This window comes from Chrysemys picta, chromosome 3, assembly GCF_011386835.1.
Source record: "Chrysemys picta bellii isolate R12L10 chromosome 3, ASM1138683v2, whole genome shotgun sequence".
NCBI classification, from domain to species: Eukaryota; Metazoa; Chordata; order Testudines; family Emydidae; genus Chrysemys; species Chrysemys picta.
The window spans coordinates 83,038,513-83,056,028 of record NC_088793.1 but is presented as its reverse complement, the minus strand read 5'-3'; the positions used below and the strand labels follow the sequence as shown (position 1 = coordinate 83,056,028).

General features: G+C 38.4%; 1 protein-coding gene across 2 annotated transcripts in view; it reads left to right on the top strand.

Annotated features, from left to right (window-relative positions):
* The window catches only part of PDSS2 (decaprenyl diphosphate synthase subunit 2), a 164,143-nt gene extending 148,224 nt beyond the window's left edge, over positions 1–15,919 (top strand). For both annotated transcript variants that reach the window (XM_065588305.1, XM_005287684.5), the window contains one exon: positions 14,760–15,919. In XM_065588305.1, coding sequence (XP_065444377.1) covers positions 14,760–14,918 — 159 coding nt within the window. In that variant the 3' untranslated portion in view covers positions 14,919–15,919. The remainder of the gene's footprint in view (positions 1–14,759) is intronic.
* Positions 15,920–17,516: the final 1,597 nt, after the last annotated feature.

Below are 17,516 nucleotides of genomic sequence, written 5' to 3'. Positions count from 1 at the left end.
AGGGGTGGACCCAACCACTGGATTTGGGTGGGTCATCCTGAGACCCAATATGCCAGGTTTTCATGACTGAGAGGTGGAGTGACCAAATTTGAGTAAGTGGCATTGCAACCTGGAGGGCGGGGTCACAGCACCATTCAGGTTTGGCTGGGCTGTCCCTCTTTCATGATATGGGAGTAGATGGGCCAAAAATCAGTGAGTGGTGTTGTGAACGGGCAATGCCACTCACTCAAATTTGACCCACCCATGAGAGTACAGGGCGGGCTATGGGAGCAAGTGGAGCTAGGAATGGGAGGAGCCACCTGGAATGGGAACAAAGTACTAAGAGACGGTGGGGAGGGGGGTGTCAATGAGTTGTCAGGATGGTCGTGGAGGTGGTGGATGAGGTGCTGGTGGCAAGTTGGTGGTGGTGGGCTATGTGGGTAGTGTTGGGGGACTGCAGAGGGAGGTGTTCAGAGTGGTGGAGGTGAACAGGTTGTGTGTCAGGGCTACTGGGATGTGTGTGGGGCTGTCAGGGTAAGTGGGGGCTGGTGGAGGGTTGTTGCATAAGCACTGGCTCTGTGGGTGCTGAAAAAAAATGATGGGTGCTTACCACTGCCAGCAGCGCCTCCCCCTTCCCCAAGCGTCTCCCTCTCTTCCTCTCTCCCCCAGCATCTCCCGCCTGTCACGATCAGCTGTTCCACGGTGTGCAGGAGGCACTCGGGGGGAGAGGGGAGGCGCAAGGGCCGGGTGTGCTCAGGGGAGGGAGCAGAATGGGGCGGGAAGAGGCGGGGTGGGGTCTTGGACGAAGGGGTGGAGTGGGGGCAGGACCTGGGGTGGAGCCCGGGGGAGCAGCCCCCGGCACATTAGAAACTCGGCGCCTAGGGTTGTTGGGGTATATGTGGAATGATAGGGACATTCAGGTGTCTGGGTGTGAGGTGGGATATATTTGAGGCAGGAGCACTTTGCTGAGCAGCCCCTGTTCATGCCATGCAAAGCTGGCAGCAGCTGGAGCAGAGCTAGAGCACCACTTAATTTTGGCCTGGCTGCCCCTCTGTCATGACGGTGGGGCAGCCACGCCAAATTTGAGTGAATTTGGGGGAGGAGCAATTTCTATAGTGCACAGGGTCCAAAATTCTTTAATCCAGCACTGCTGATCATGACGTCTTTACAGTGATGTTATGCACTCTTACCTTTCTGCCTCCCACCTCATCCCCATGTCATAGGTAAAAGGGAGTCTTCCCCCTTGTGGCTGCTCCCTACACTCCTCCCCATTACAGCCTTTTTGTGAACTGAACACGGAAACCTTCCCTTTCATTGCACGAGCTAAAATTGAGGCCCATAAGGTATCTCTAGCAGTAGGGGAATCTTCACACTAATATGCATGCTGGCAGTCTTTCACTCAAATATATAGTTGTAAATAAAAGCAGTCCACCCCTAGGAACTGGATAGAGCCCTTTCAGATCCTTTCATAATGGAGTTGAAATATCATGATACAGGTACCTTGTACTTCACTTGAAGTGCCAAGTTTTTGATTTAGAGGTCATCCAGACTGAATGACAGTGAGAGGAGTAAGCAGGGCTCCAGGTTAAGACAACAGGAATCACCAGTATGAATATATATATATTTTCCCTATTTGTGGTCTTTGACTACTCTGTGGACACTCCAATATAGTTGTTAGCTGCAACATGGAAACCATCAGCTAGGAAGTGGACTGATACCACTTTCACATCTATCACCGAAGAGCCTCAGATAATAACTTTTGGTTACAGTGACCTAGAGGTGAAAGGCTCCATATCGCATCCCTGTCAGTCTTAAAGTAGGAAAGAAGCTGATTGTTCAGGTTGAATCTTGGCAAGATCATGAGATTTCAGCTAGTTACCCTCAGATATATCTGAATCACTTATGTGTTTAACAAATTATATTATTTTTAATTTCCCATTGATATTGAATAGAGGCTGAATAGCTTTATGGTTATGATTGATTGGTTAGTTTTGAGTGATATCTCCTAGGACTGATGGAAAACTAGCAAGGAGATACAATTCATACTTCGATTTGTTGTTACAACTATAGTATGTATCTAAAGGAAAATTAACATGTAGGCAAGTGTGCCATGCGAAAAACTCTATAAATGTGTGTCTATTCTAACCAGTTATAGATTATTTCTGAGCTGAGTTTACTGTTACTTAAAATAATCATCCTTTTTATAGGACTACAGTAGATATTTTTACCACAGCAGACAAAACCTGGTTCACGTGGTGTGACTTTCTCAATTGCTATTAATTTTCTAAAAGAACCAAAATGAATTTTTCTTCAACTATCCATCTCTGAGAAATTTCTGTGGTGACTACTTAGTCTTATAAAAACTCTATGGCTGTTTCCTTTGAATTGTTGCACTTCTATTCTATTGTCACAACGGTATTTCTGTAGCTGTAAAATAAGAGGATTAACATGAAATTTGCTGTGCTGGGTCATATGACTTTGTCTATGTATTCCCACATTGTTCTCAGCAGTTCCAAATATTTGTTCCTTCAGAGTATGGTGAGGAATCCATAATACACCTAGCCAACTAGTAATGTTCATTTGAGTGGAAAAGGGAATTCCTTTACCCTTCACATGCTTGGGTTTAACCTGGTGGCATGAGATTTGATTAGCCTTGTGTTAATGTGGCTTGCTTAGCTGCAGATGTCATAAATTTGATTGTGATAATGAAATTATCCTATAATTTTGGTAAATCTAGCTGTACTATTTGACTTAATAGGTACATCTACACTGCAATAAGAACCCCACAGCACCAAGTCTCAGAGCCCAGATCAATTGACTTGGGCTCACAGGGCTCAGGCTGCAGGGCTAAAAATTGTAGGGTAGACATTTGGGCTCGGGTAGAAGACCGGGTTCTGAGACACTCCACACTTGCAGGGTTTCAGAACCCAGGCTCTAGCCCAAGCCCGAATGTCTACACTGCACCTTTTATCCCTGCAAGCCTGAACTCCGTGAGCCTGAGTCAATTGACCCAGGCCAGATATAGCCATGTCACAGGATCTTTTATTGCTGTGTAGATGTACCCAATTACTTTAATTTTACCTGAATGAGAGTGAATTTCAAAGTTCACTATTTACAGTACCAAGAAATATTTCCTTATTGCCCTTCAGTTCAATAACCTGTCGTTTGTTTTCATACTATTGGAGATGTTAAAAACAAGGACTAGGCAGTTTTTGCTGCATCATTCAAGCTTCTTCTACCTCAGTCAAGATCCCTCTCATCTTTTTCCTTTCAAAGTTCAGATAATCCAACTTCTGAAATCTCATCATACTGGAAGTTCTGCCATACCTATAATTATGTTTGTTGCTCTTCTCCATACTACTACTACTATTAAGGTTAGGATCACCAACCCTGGCCACAGTACATCAAAAAAGTATACCATTTTAATTTCTATACTAATTATTTTCCGTTTTAGTACATTGAAGTAGCCTATTTGTTTTTTAACTAAATTAATAAACTCCTTTCTGCTATAATTTATACACACCTATTATGGATATATGTAATTCTGTTTGCTTAGTTGATCTTCTCAAGCATATTCATACAATTTTCAATTAAAAATCATTAATAAAGGTAAGAATGAGATCCGTCCACTCCCCATGCCTGCTTTTAGGCATAGAGTTTATTTCCGCATGGCATAAAACAGCCTCCTATACCTTTTTATTTTTGTATCTCTGTCTGCACTTTGATTTGCACATTTGATGCATCACATGGACATTCTTCTTTTGGTCAGTGTAGACATAGGGCTACAACTTTAAAACACTGTGCATCAGAGACACTAGTAAATGTAGTTGGGGCTCTGACATGAAGAGGAAATACTTTTCATTAATGTAATTGGGTCTTAGTTTTCCATGCCAATGGCTTCATTTCATTCTACAGGACTTTTAGTCTGTTTTTCCAATATAGCAATCTTACTATCACAAGAACTTTGATATTGCAAAAAGCATTTTCTCACTAAGCTGTTAATCAGTCTCTGAATGCCCTGTGTTGTTGTTTTTTTACTACACCATCACTGCCACATCCAGACAAATTATTGATCCACCATCATATTGTATGAAAGTCTCTTCCTGAGATGAAAAAGTAGTTCTACCTTTGTTTTAGTATTAAGTGCCTCAGGTAGCACAAAAGAGAGTAGTAATAAGACTGAGGCAGGTGCCACTTGTGTCACTGCTGGAGACAGCAGATCAGTGAATCTGGGGAAAATCCTTTTGTCGCACCCTCATTTCTCTCTCGTATTATGACAAAACATCTCAGTCGTTTATCAGAATCACTTTTTCTGCTTTACCTTTTTCTTACCGTGCACAGTAAGTAATACAGTTCTACCAAAACAAAGCTGCCCTGTTGAATTATTTATTATTTGTATTACAGTATCTCCTAGAGGCAATATACAAATACCTTTTAAGAGAGTTCCTGCCCCGAAAAATTTAATCTTACTAGACCAGACAGACAAACAGTTGTAGGGGCAACCAAAGCACAGACAGTGGAAGTTACTTGTCTGATGTCACACAACAGTTCAGTGGCCAAGCAAGGAGTAGAACTCTACACCCCTACCTCAGAGTTCTCGGGCCTATGAATTACATTATTAATTTTTCCACCAATTATTATGATATTATAGAAAGGAATGGGCATTTTCCTTGATGCCATTTCTTGAAGGGATGGAATTAAGCAGAGTAGGGCTTTTTTAAATCTTGACGTATGATCTTATTCATTTGCTCTGCTGCAGATTGCTTTCTTTCAAACTGGCATGGGAAATATGGCATGTCACACAGTGTTGATATACTTTGTGAGTTTATTGGTTTGTGTATGAAGCAATGTACTTATAGGATGTTAACATGGGAAACAGATTTTGTACCTGTATTGGAAATAGGTCACCTGAGAAATGATGTACCCAGCAGCTCTTGCACTGCATGAGACTAATATACTGGCTTAAGATGTGAGGTGGAAAGAGCCAAAGAAAAGGTGGAGAAAGGTGACATTTAAAGAAATAAGGGTTCTTAAAGATACCCTACTGTCATGCAAATAATAACAATAATATAATGAACTTAGTCTTGTCAGAAGCAACCACCCTCCCCAAAATTCAGAACTGATTACCATAGTCAGTGCATTAATGTACCACAGCACTGTCACAGAACAGTTTTGCAGTCTCATGCAGCACATAACAATAGTCCTACAGTGTTCCACTTTAAGTACCAAAGAATCATCAGTGTTCAGTCCATGGGACTACAGTGCATCCTATTTTCTGATTTGCTCGCAAAAAAGCAGTGAAGTGGAAAGGATGGAGGATTCTAATTCTTACCAGGAGCTTAGGACCTACAATATTTTTTCATTAAACTTTGTCTCAGCAGGATCGGTATAGCCACTGCTACTAATTCCTTTGGTGAATCTGTAATCAAATAATGTATAAATCTAAAAAATAACTCCTTTTGAATGCAGATATTTTAAATATCTAATATTTAAATACTAGACATTTTAAATCCGCAGGTCCAGTTAACTTGTATCCAAGAGTTTTAAAAGAGCTGGCTGAGGAACCACTGGACCATTAATGTTGATTTTAATAAGTCTTGGAACACTGAAGAAGATCTAGAAGACTGGAAGAAAGCTAATGTGCCAATATTTAAAAAAAAAAAAAAGATCAATGGGATGACCCAAGCAATTATAGGTCTGTCAGTCTGATATTGATCCCAGGCAAGATAATGAAGTGGCTGATATGGGACTCAATTAATAAATAATCAAAAGGAGGATGATATAAGTAATGCAAGCAACATGGGTTTATGGAAAGTATATCCTGTCAAACTAACTTGCTATCTGTTTTTGGTGAGATTACAGGTTTGGTCAATAAAGGTAATAGTGTTATGTGATATACTTAGACTTCTGTAAGGCATTTGACTTTGCACTGTATGACATTTTAATTTAAAAACTAGAATGATATAAAATGATCACAGAGTCACACTGAGAGCTCATGTTCAGATGATTATTCATCACAACCCCCAAATCTTTTTCAGAGTCACTGATACTCAGGCTTATAATTCCCAGGATAGAATCCCTCATTGTGTAGGTATGACACATATTCTTTGTTCCTAGATGTATACATTCACATTTAGCCGTATTAAAATGCATATTGTTAGCGTGCACCCAGTCTACCAAGTCATCCATAATCACTCCTGTCCTCTTCATTATTTACCACTCTACCAATTTTCGCGTCATCTGTAAACTTTATCAGTGATGATTTTATATTTTCTTCCAGGTCATTAATAAACAGGTTAAATGGCATAGGGCCAATAACTTATCCCTGCAGGACCAAAGTGGAAACTCAATGATGATTTCCCATTTACAATTATATTTTGAGATCTAACAGGTAGCCAATTTTTAATCAATTTAATGTGTGCCATGTTAATTTTATATCATTCTAGTTGTTAATCAAACTATGGTATGGTATCAAGTCAAAAGCCTCACAAGATTTTAAGTGTATTCTGTTCACACTATTATCTCTATCTACCAAACTTGTAATCTCATCAAAAAACAGTATCAAGTTGGTTTGACAGGATCTATTTTTCATAAATATATGTTGATTTGCATTAATCACATTGCCCTCCTTTAATTCTTTATTGAGTCCTGTATCAGCCATTCCATTATCTTGCCCAGTATCGATGTCAGACTGACATGCCTATAATTACTTGGGTCATCCCATTTACCCTTCTGAAAAATTGGCATATTAGTTGTCATCCAGTGTTCTGGAAGCTCCCCAGCGCTCTCAGACTTTTATTGAAAATCAACATTAATGGTTCAGTGAGCTCTTCAGCCAGCTATTCTAAAACTCTTGAATGTAAGTTATCTGGACCTGCAGCTATAAAAATGGCTAATTCTAGTGGCGTCTGTTTAACATTCTCCTGAGATACTAGAGGAATGAAAAGAGTGTTGACATTGTATGATGACACTATATCATCTGTGTTTTCCTTAAATATTGGACAGAAATATTTACTGAAAACATCTGTGTTTTCTTCATTAGTATTGATAATTCTACCATTTCCACATAGTAAGAGACCAATAGCATTGTTAGGATTCTTTTTGCTCCTAATATATTTTAAAGACTCCTCCTTATTGTCATTAGCCCTGCTGACCATAGATTTCTCCTTGCACCCCTGTGCTTCTCTTAGCAATTTTCTATAATTCCTAACTTCTGAATATATATTCAGTACTATCAGCTTCCCCTTTCTTCCATTTGTTGTGTGTATGTATGTCTATATATTTTTTATTTTTTATAGCTGCCTTCACTTCCCCTCTGAGCCAGTTCTGCTTTCGAACCAGTAAGGCATTCTTGCTTGTTTGTGGCTTTTTGTGCCTCTAGTAAGGTGTTCTTAAAAGATTTCCAATTATCATTCACATTTTTCTGATTAAATTCTTCCACCCGGCTGATTTGATGCATAATTGTTTTTTTTAAATTGGCCCTAGTGAAGCACCAAGTATACATATTACTGGTCTGGACTTTATTCTGTTTGCACATTATAAATGCAATAAAGTCATGATCACTTGTACCTAAAATACCATTCATTTTTAGTTCTGTGACCAGTTCCTCTTAATCTGTTAGGACAAGGTCTAATAATGAATTCCCCGTGTTGGCTGCAATGCTTCTTGAGTTAGGAAATTGTCATGTATAATGTTTAGAAATTCCAAGGATGTTTTAGTACTGACAGCATGAGACCTCCGGCATATGTCATTCAAATTGAAGTCCCTCATGATCTCACAGCTTTTTTCCCCTACTCATTATAGATTGGTGCTTCAGGAGGTGGTCATCCTGTTCCCTAATGTGATTTGGTGGTCTGCAGACACCAACTAAAACCCCATCTTCTGTTTTATCTGTTAGGACATTGATCCATAAGCATTCAAGATCATTGGATGCTTAAACAGGGGAATATAGAGTAGGAGTGGAGAGAGATAAGAAGGATGAGGTAATATCTTTTTATTGAACTAACTTCTGTTAGTGAGAGAGAGAGACAAGATTTGAGCCACACAGAGCACTGTCTTCGGGTCTGGGTACTCCAGAGAGTCACAGCGAAATGCAAGGTGGAACAAATTGTTTAGAATAAGTAGCACATAGTCTAAGGGATCATTCAAGGTAGAGTGGCTTGTTAACACTTCTGCAGTCGGTCTTAGGCTATGTCTACACTACTCACCGTTTAGTGACACAGCTGTGCCGCGAAAAGGCGCGCAGTGTAGCCGCTCTTTGTTGGCAGGAGAGAGCTCGCACGCCGACAAAAAACTTCCACCGAGCGGCATTAGCTTTATTGGCAGGAGAGCTCTCCCACTGACAAAGCGCTTTTTCACACCGGCACTTTTCGTCATAAAATGTTTGTCGCCCGGTGGTGTGTGGGTTTTTCCACACCCCTGAATGACCAATGTTTTACCAACAAAAGTCCAATACAGACAAAGCCTAAGTCTTACCCCCCCCCCCTTTTGTCCTCTGACTATGTGCCTTACTGTGATAGTGATAGACTTCCTAGTGTCTGATTTAAAATCACTCCAGTGTTAAAACTATTGTACAAAGCCTATCAGGCTAGCCTATCAGAGAGAGGGCATAAAGAAGAGTTGTTGGTGTGTTGTTTTCTGAAACCTCTAAAGAACATACACACTTTGTCAATGCAGATGGATAAATGATTTCCTGTACATGTTAATAAAATACGCTGTTAAAACACTGTTATAGCTAGAGTGACTGCTAAAGCAAGATTTCATAACAAATTTCATTTGAACTTTTTTTTTTTTTCAGGTGCTAAAACTTTTTTTAAACTTTCTTCTTTGAGGCTGAAATTTTCCAGACTTCCAGTCTCTGCCCATATGTTACTTATTTCTTAAGTTTCAGAAAAAACAACTCATTTATTTCAGTATGAGATGAATGGAAAAGAAATACCACCCTACTGTTCAAACTTAACATTATATTAATGTACTTTTGTACAGGGAATTATATCACTCAGCTACAGAAATCACTTTATATCACTTTAGATAAAGATTCAGTTATCTTTATTTTTACTGTTGTTTTACAATACAAGATGAATTTTAGCAAATATTGGGCAAACTACACTTACCCCTCCAATTCAAGTGACATCCTATTCTGTATACTACCAGGAAAGGCAAAGGAAAGTTTTGGATTATACAGTTTATACATTATGAAGTGAGGCACTTAAAATAAATAAATGATTGTCCAGCTCCCATTTGGGGAGGAAAGAAGAGGAAGAGCTTAACCGTGTGTCCAGCCACAAAAACAGATCGAATATTTCAGTTAATGCTGAAACATTCCAAGATGCTTGAAAAGCAAAAGGAGGACAGGGTAGAAAATTAATCTATTAGCTATGACATGTATAGGTGCCATTTCAAGGTAACATTTTAGCAATCTAAATATCAATGTTTATTGAGGCAGAATGTTCCCACAAGAGAGAAAACAAATTTAGAAAAGCTAGCAAAGAACACTGGAAACACTTAATGCATTAGTTAGTCACTTGACCACTGATCAATTTAGGTTTGTTTTATTTCCGCAAGTACCATACATCTCAGAAGCAAACAGAATGTATTGGCTTAGTTCAGGATTAGAGGAAACTCATGATCTTTGAGGATCTCAGACCTGAACAGGAAATCTAATTACAGGATCATTCTCCTTAGATATTATTCACAGAATCTTCTCCGAACTTGTTTTCTGACATCTTGTCCCAGAAAATACGTGAGATCGTAACTAACTGAGTTTGACAAGAAAACAAATGTTAGGGCCTTAATGTTTTCTTTTCATAAAGCTATTTAGTTTCATTCAACAGTTCTTTCTTGAACTTTAGAGTTTACACTGTTACTCAGAGTAAAAGAACAAATTATTTACATCTCAATACAGTCTCTCTCCCAAAGCTGGGAGAAGTCTGTTCCTCCACATGAGTCTGGTTGGGTCTTTACTGGCAGTCTTCTCTCCTAGAAGTCCTGTCCCTTTACTTAAACTGGACCTTTCTAAACATTACAAAAGAAATAATTAAGGGGAAAATCTTTCAATAAACTTGATAGGCTCTGGATCATCCCCACCTGCTGGAATACTTATGATCCTTTCTCCTGCAAATGATTTTCTGGTTCTCCAGTGTCAGCAAATTTTTTTAATACAAAAATTATTATTATTGTAGACTTTTTATATAAGCTCTTCCTTCCAAGAGGAATCCAACATCATTGCTCTGGGTGGCCCACCACTTCCCCTACATTTTTTGCTGTGGCTGACAGCTTTCCTAATCTCTTTTTTAAAATTTCACTTTACATATGCCAGTTTTATCTTGAATAGACATTTTTACAGGGAGGACTGGGTGGCTTGAGTGAATGGAATGCGGAATATTGATTTTTTTCATCACTAGATCACTGGTTCAAATCCAGCTGAATCTGATAATATCCAAAGGTTGTTGCCACCTGCTAGCTGGCCAGTGCCCTATGTGAAATGAACTGCCAGTTTCAAAGTCTATTTCTCACTATGTGAGACCACTATCATCACAACTGGCAAACTTATGACAAGTCAGCAAAGAGGTGGGCATTGTTAAAATTGTTAGTCCCAATGTTGAATAGCCCTTAAATTTTTAAATATGCCCTAATGTTGAAAAAACTAATGCTACAAAGTGAAAGTAACAATGAGTAGCATTCCATCTTCTGTGAATAATGACCTACTGATAACAATGTTTGCTATTCCACTCAAGTACAGAATTCTTGTCATTTCAAAATCTTGCTAGCTCATAAGAATACAGTTGGCAGGCACTGTAAGGTGAAGCCCATGGTTAATCAAAACAAAAATACTTGTTTCGGTCCATACAGATGTCTTTGTGACACCTGGCTATCCTGACATCATGACTCTGGATGGAGCAAGTCTCAAATCTACCCTGCCTGACAACTGTCAGAAATCCAACCGGATCCATTTAACCTGCATTCCAAATGATCTCCTTTTCCTTCTGGTTTCGTAACCAGGGGCTGAAATGGGGATAGGATATGAATTGCACTGACACTGGTGACGGAGGGTAAAGGATGAACCAGCATGTAGTCCAGTTGTGGAGATCAGCTGGAAGGTAGTGCTGGTGGCACTGTGAGTTGAACAGGAAGTGGAAGGCAAGTGGTCTGCCAGGAGAAAGGGGATTATGGGCTATTGCTCTCTTCAGAAGATAAGAGGTAAACGAATGGGGTTCTTTTATGAGGAAAGTAGCAAGGAAGGTTATTTATTCTCAGTGCCTTGTTGTACATTGAGGATAAGTTAACTTGGGCAGGTTTTTTTAAATTATTTTTTTTAATGAACACACGCCACCTACAGAAATAACACCTTGGGCTTTTTGAGCTCATTAGATTGCAAATGAAGCAGTCAAGCTTTGTCAATATGTGGGTACCTCTAAGGAAAACCCAAGGTGCTGAGAAAGTAATTCTGGCAATTCAGTGGGTGGCACTCTTTCCTTCAAATCTGTTTTAAACCAGTATCCTAACATGGTGTTCTGGAGCACTGAGCTGTCTTTTGGATGAGATTTAAAGGTGGGATCCCTTCTGTTTGTGATCTTAAAGCTCTTGTGGCACCTCTTGGAAGAGTAGAGTAGGGGCATTAGCCCCAATGCCTGGGCAATATCCAGTTTGGGTAATTGCATTTTGTATATCTAAAGTTTCCCCAGTAGTTTTAATGCAGTGGATACAATATTCACTTCCAGTCCTATTCTGTAGTTCAATGTTTGGTTGTGCCGTGTGCTCTTACAGTGTTGAATATCACTGCAAAGATTCCTGTTTTTCAGTGGTGAGTGAAGTGATCCTATGAATAGAGATGAAAAATATTCCATATAAAGAAAGATGACAAAGATTTGTATTTTTAATTTGGAGAGGAAGTTAATGAGAGGGAACATGATAGAAGCATACAAAATAATGCATATAAAAGCATACAAAATAATACAAAAGTCATGTGTCTGACGAAGTGGGTATTCACCCATGAAAGCTTATGCTCCAATACATCTGTTAGTCTATAAGGTGACACAGGACTCTTTGTTGCTTTTTACAAAATAATGAATAGCATACAGAAGGAAAATTGGCCACTTCTATTTATCCTGTCTCATAATATCGGAAACTCCTATTTTCTCATAATACACAATTGAAAGACATTAAATTTAAAACTGATAAAGGGAAGTTGGAACTCCTTGCTGCAAGACACTGTTGAGGCCAGAGATTAGCATTTATATGGATAACAAATATCACTAAGAATTTTTAAAAGTTCTTAAGGACTATAAGCCTTCATCTTTCAGGGCATGAGCCAAATAACTGATGGGGTTAAGAAAAAACTTCCCCAATGAGCTGGTTATGCTGTTATTACCCTATTTGGGGTTTCTTTCACCTTCTGAAGCATCTCGTAGTGGATGGGTCTGACCTGGTATGGTAATTCTTATGTGAGTAGTTTGTAATAAGCTTGGGATGCTTTTGGTCGCAAGGTACCATACACATTTAAGTAGTTATACATGGCATGCCTTTGAATGGGTTGAATTCTCACTCTGCCTTTAATAACGTGCAGACCCTATGTTAGTTTCCAAACTCTCCCTCTTTCTGGGGTTTGGCTTTATTAGTACCTGAAAACCAATAATAGAATGTAAACCTCAAACTAAGCTTCCTCTCTGAGCTTGACTGTCCCTAAAGTTTCCCTCCAGGATTTCTTCTTTCTGGTCCACTGTTGCCAGCAATCTCCTTCTGCATCCCTAATACCTAATAGTGTTGATGAGCTTCTAACACCTACTGATAAGCTGGGTCAACCAAAGAACCCTTCTCTCCAGTTAAAATTACTCTTTCTCACTAGAGACTCCATCCATCCTTCATGACCGTGGATATGTGGATGATTTACACATATTGGAAAAGGTGTTGAATAAACTGTACAGTGCACTTCTGCTTCAGGAGAAGTACTCCTCCAAAGCACAGTACATGAAAACTCTAACTTAAGTGGGGAATACATTTTTTATGAATTGGGATTTGAACACTAAAATATTGTAATATGCTTTCAACTGATTTCATTCTCAAATACATGCAATGAATCCAATTTAGTACGTATTTAGATAAGAAAAGTCAATCATTATATATAAATACAACTACCTATATAAAATGGATGACTTACAGTTCTGGTCTTCAAATATTTCCATATCATTTAAACTAGATATGTTAATGTTATATTGGTATAAGTAATATTGAATAGAAGTGATTTGTGGAGATGAGTACTGTAATATATTGCAGTAAAAATTCCTTTAAAAGATTTATTTTCCATAATAATTTTAGATACAATATTGATATGTATTTAATAAAAGATCTGTATTTGATAGGTTGATTCAATGACAATGAGACACTACCATTAAACCGTGTAGAATACATTAAAGATTGTGAAGCGCTCAGATACTGCAGGGATGGGGGCCATATCAATACCTAAGGGTTCGTCTACTGCAATTAGACACGCAGCTGACTCGGGCGAAGGGGCTGTTTAATTGCTGTAAAGACCTTCAGGGTTGGGCTGAAGCCCAGGCTGGAGGACCCTGCAAGGTGGGAGGGTCCCAGAGCTTGGTCTGCAGCCCGAGCCTGAATGTCTACACCACAGTTAAATAGCCCATCAGCCTGCGTCAGCTGGCACGGGCCAGCTGCAGGTGACTAATTGCAGTGTAGACATACCCCAAGACAAATAGATAAGACACCTGGGTTTGATTCCTGTCCTTTCACTCATCTAGCTGTTGGATTGGGATTGCTGTGAAGGCTACATATTAAAGGCAATCAAACAATAAAAATTTGTATAAATATAGTTTCACCTCTTTCTGGTGACGCTCTCAGGATGCTCTTCATCATAAAAACAATTTTAAATACATGTTAACATAAGACCACTTTAAAGAACTTCAACAAAATTTAAAGTCTCATAAAAAGCATACAGATGTTGCCCGACATTCTACTCAAGTTTTGCACTTCTCTCCAGCAGTTTGCCAGAAAATGTCTATTATCCCATGGAAACATTTTCCTATTTAATATGATGCAAATTGGAGCCGTATTTCATCCTCAAAGTTACCATCCCTACTGAGTGCATTGAGTTTGCATGGCAGACTTGGGTTTAAGTTGTATTTTACTGAGGTAATTTGCTGTTGTCCACTATAACAAATGTAAACCTATAATGAGCAAACACAGCAATATTAATAAATGATATAAAAAATGGAGACATGAGTGTGCAGATCCTCCTTAGTCTGCTTACAAGAAATCTGGAATTATATATTTATGAACTATGAAAATATGTATTTATAAAATATATTATGTATTTAATATTTATATAATATATATGAAATATGAAAATGTGTATTTATAAATCCATTTGGACCTGTGATACCCACAGACGGCGTACAAGAAAATAAGTGCTTGGTTGACATGTTGGCTTAGTATACTATACAAAAATTATCTGGTTAGGGAAAGGTCCAGATATGTAAAAACCTCCCATCTTTGTTGCATGCATGCTTGTAAGGCTTAGTATTTTGAATTATCAAGAAGTAGTGGTGTAGTTTAAATTGATTGGGGTTTTATTGTAGTTAGGAGCTGAAGTAGAGCAGCTTAATATTTGCAAATAGAATGAGAGCTTTCTGAGTGATTTGATTTTAGCTGCCCTGTTTACCTCAAGAAAAGGTAATGGAAATACTGAATTCTTACTGTTATCTTAGAAATAATTGTATACAGAGTATAGTCAAAACTGATTTTATTATGCATGTGTTTTCTAACAGTTGCAAGAAGCAATCAAGGCTGGCAAAGGTGTGACTTCAGCTATTGACCTATGTCATTACCATGGAAACAGAGCACTGGAGGCCCTGGAGTGCTTCCCTCCCTCTGAGGCCAGATCTGCTTTAGAAAACATGGTTTATGCTGTGACCAGATTTTCATGAGATATAATTCAAAAAATAAACTGTTGTTCATTTGCAGAAAACTAGATGGATAGTGGCTGGGACAAGGGAAAAAAATATCCTGTATTTTTAAAAGAACTAAATTTGTTAGTTGCCTTTTTTTCTTTTCTTTTTTTTTTTGGTCGTTTACCGCATTGCTGAATGAACATGCATTCTTTGGAACTGCTATAAACAAAATTAGGGGAAAAAGGTCAAACAGTTTTCACTTGTCATGCCAGAAGCATACTTGAGGCTGCACCAGTAGAAATAATTAATGAGACTCACTTCTGTGACCTCAGCAAATGGACAGGAAATAAGTCCTTATTGATTGGACATAGCCAGGGATGGCGCCAATGTGGTGGCCTGTGGTTTTCCTGCACTAGAGAGGACAGAGGGGGGCCTGAAGCTGCAGGTGTCAGGAGAAACACTTTCTAAAATTGCCAGAGAGAGGGCTGTTTAAGTCAAAAATTAATGTGCCAATTTATCAACACGAAGGGCAGTTCAGTGAATTAATGAGGAAAAATCCTTTATCTGTCTACATGCAGTTATGTCTCCTCACACTGTTTTTATGTATTCAAATGTAAAATTACTCTGTGCCTAATGATTTCAGTATTTGAGAAACTTGCTGAGAATATGTGTCAAGCGTGGTAAGTAGGAGCTTTAAAATACTTAATCAAATATTAATTTGGCTCTGTTAAGAGAATTGATTGCCTGTGTTTTTATACTGTCTGTATAAAATACTTTGCTCTGGCTCAAAGATGAGGTTTTCAACGCTTTCAGGAAAAAAATCTTTCCCCCAGATCAAGCAATTTGTTTCAATGCAATCTTACCCTAAATAATTTCCCAGATTTATGTGACACTTGTTTTCACTTAAGTCAAATAAATGTGAATTTGTAATGTTCAGCATCAATCTTTTGGCAGAAAGGAGTGTGGAATAGTCTTCTGTTAGCACAGATTTTTTACTCTTCTGAATAAATATATAGTACATGAGAAGTTTTTTTTAACCTTAGTGTGTCGGATTTTAAATCCAGTTACAGAAAGAATATAAGGTATATCAGAAGTCTGCAATTTGACACTGTCTCTAGTTTGTTCATAGGAGATGATTTTTGTGGTTTGCATGCATGCAATCTGAGAACTTCGTTGACAAGAAGGCTGAGTTTACATAAATGATCTAGATTGAGACTCAGCTACCTTTCTTCCTTCTGTGGTGTAATTACAGCCCAATCTGGAGACAGCTAGCACAGCAAACAGATTTCATTACATCGCTCACTCAAACATTAAGTGGAGTTATTTCTGTTAAATTTTACTCCTCCTCCTCCTCCTACCAAAAAAAAAAAAGTAAGGTGTCACAGCTTTTTTTTTTAATCATGGACCAGCATGTTGCATTCAGCTGAAAGAAAATATAAAGCTACATCTGTTAAAGCATTGTATATATATATATATATATATATATATGCACCCAGTGTACTTGCGACATTGATGTACTTCCTCAGATTTATACAAGTGCAGTTTCAATGCCTTTGACAGTAAACTGAATTCTTAGAGCATTTTATTTTTATGCTTAAAAGCTTTTAGTACCTTACTAAAGTTCAGTTAATTTAGTAATTCTATTCAACTGTGTATAAATCAGACTTAGTCCTAAAACATTACATTTTGTAAGAGCCATCTGTTGCTTTCTCCTTACCATGAACCTACTTTTTTTTTTTTTTTAATTCAAACACACTTCATGGTAATTCAGGGTCTGATCCTGCAGGAAGCTGAGGGACTCCAGAGACATCCTGAGTCCTTTCAACACCCTTTGATTTCCACTGACGACACTCAGTAGCATGGAAGAAACAGGCAGCATATTACAGTACGGGGCATATGTTTCTTTTCCTGAAAGTACAACTTTTATCAACATCTCTTATGGAAAACAAATAAGCAAAACCAAATAGTAGTGATATTGTAGACAGGTAATTTCATTGGTTGAATTGGTGGAAATGAACAATCTCATACTAATGCCTTCATAATATAGATCTATGATATTTTCCAGTAACTAATTGAAAGCATGATTTTGTTGTTGTTTTGGATCCTTCCGGGATACCCTACACTGAACCCTACAGGCAAAACATATGAACTATAGGACTGGAAGTGATAACCTCTTGGTCATCGAGTCAAGATCCCTTTCACAGGCAATCCAGTCATATAATCCTTTTCATAAATTTTTCAAGTTCCATTTTAAAGCTAATTAGGTTGTTTGCCTTCACTACTCCTATTTAAAGTCTATTCCAGAACATCGTTCCTTTGATAATTAGAAACTTTCTTCTAATCTCCAGTCTAAATTTTATTCATGGCCAGTTTATATCCACTTGTTCTTGTGCCAACATCGTCATTTAGCTAACAGTCACTGTTGAGAATTATCATTCTTTCTGCACAATTAGAAATACATATTTCTGTTTCTGATATCTTCTTCCCCACATTTTGTGGGCCATGAAGGCTCATCAGTTTTTTCCCTTCAACACCCTTCCCCTGTTCTGCCCAACAACATCCTGAAGGCCATGTGTTATAAGCATCATCCTTTGGCTGAGGAGGGTTGGAGAAGTGTAGCTTCCTCCACAGTTC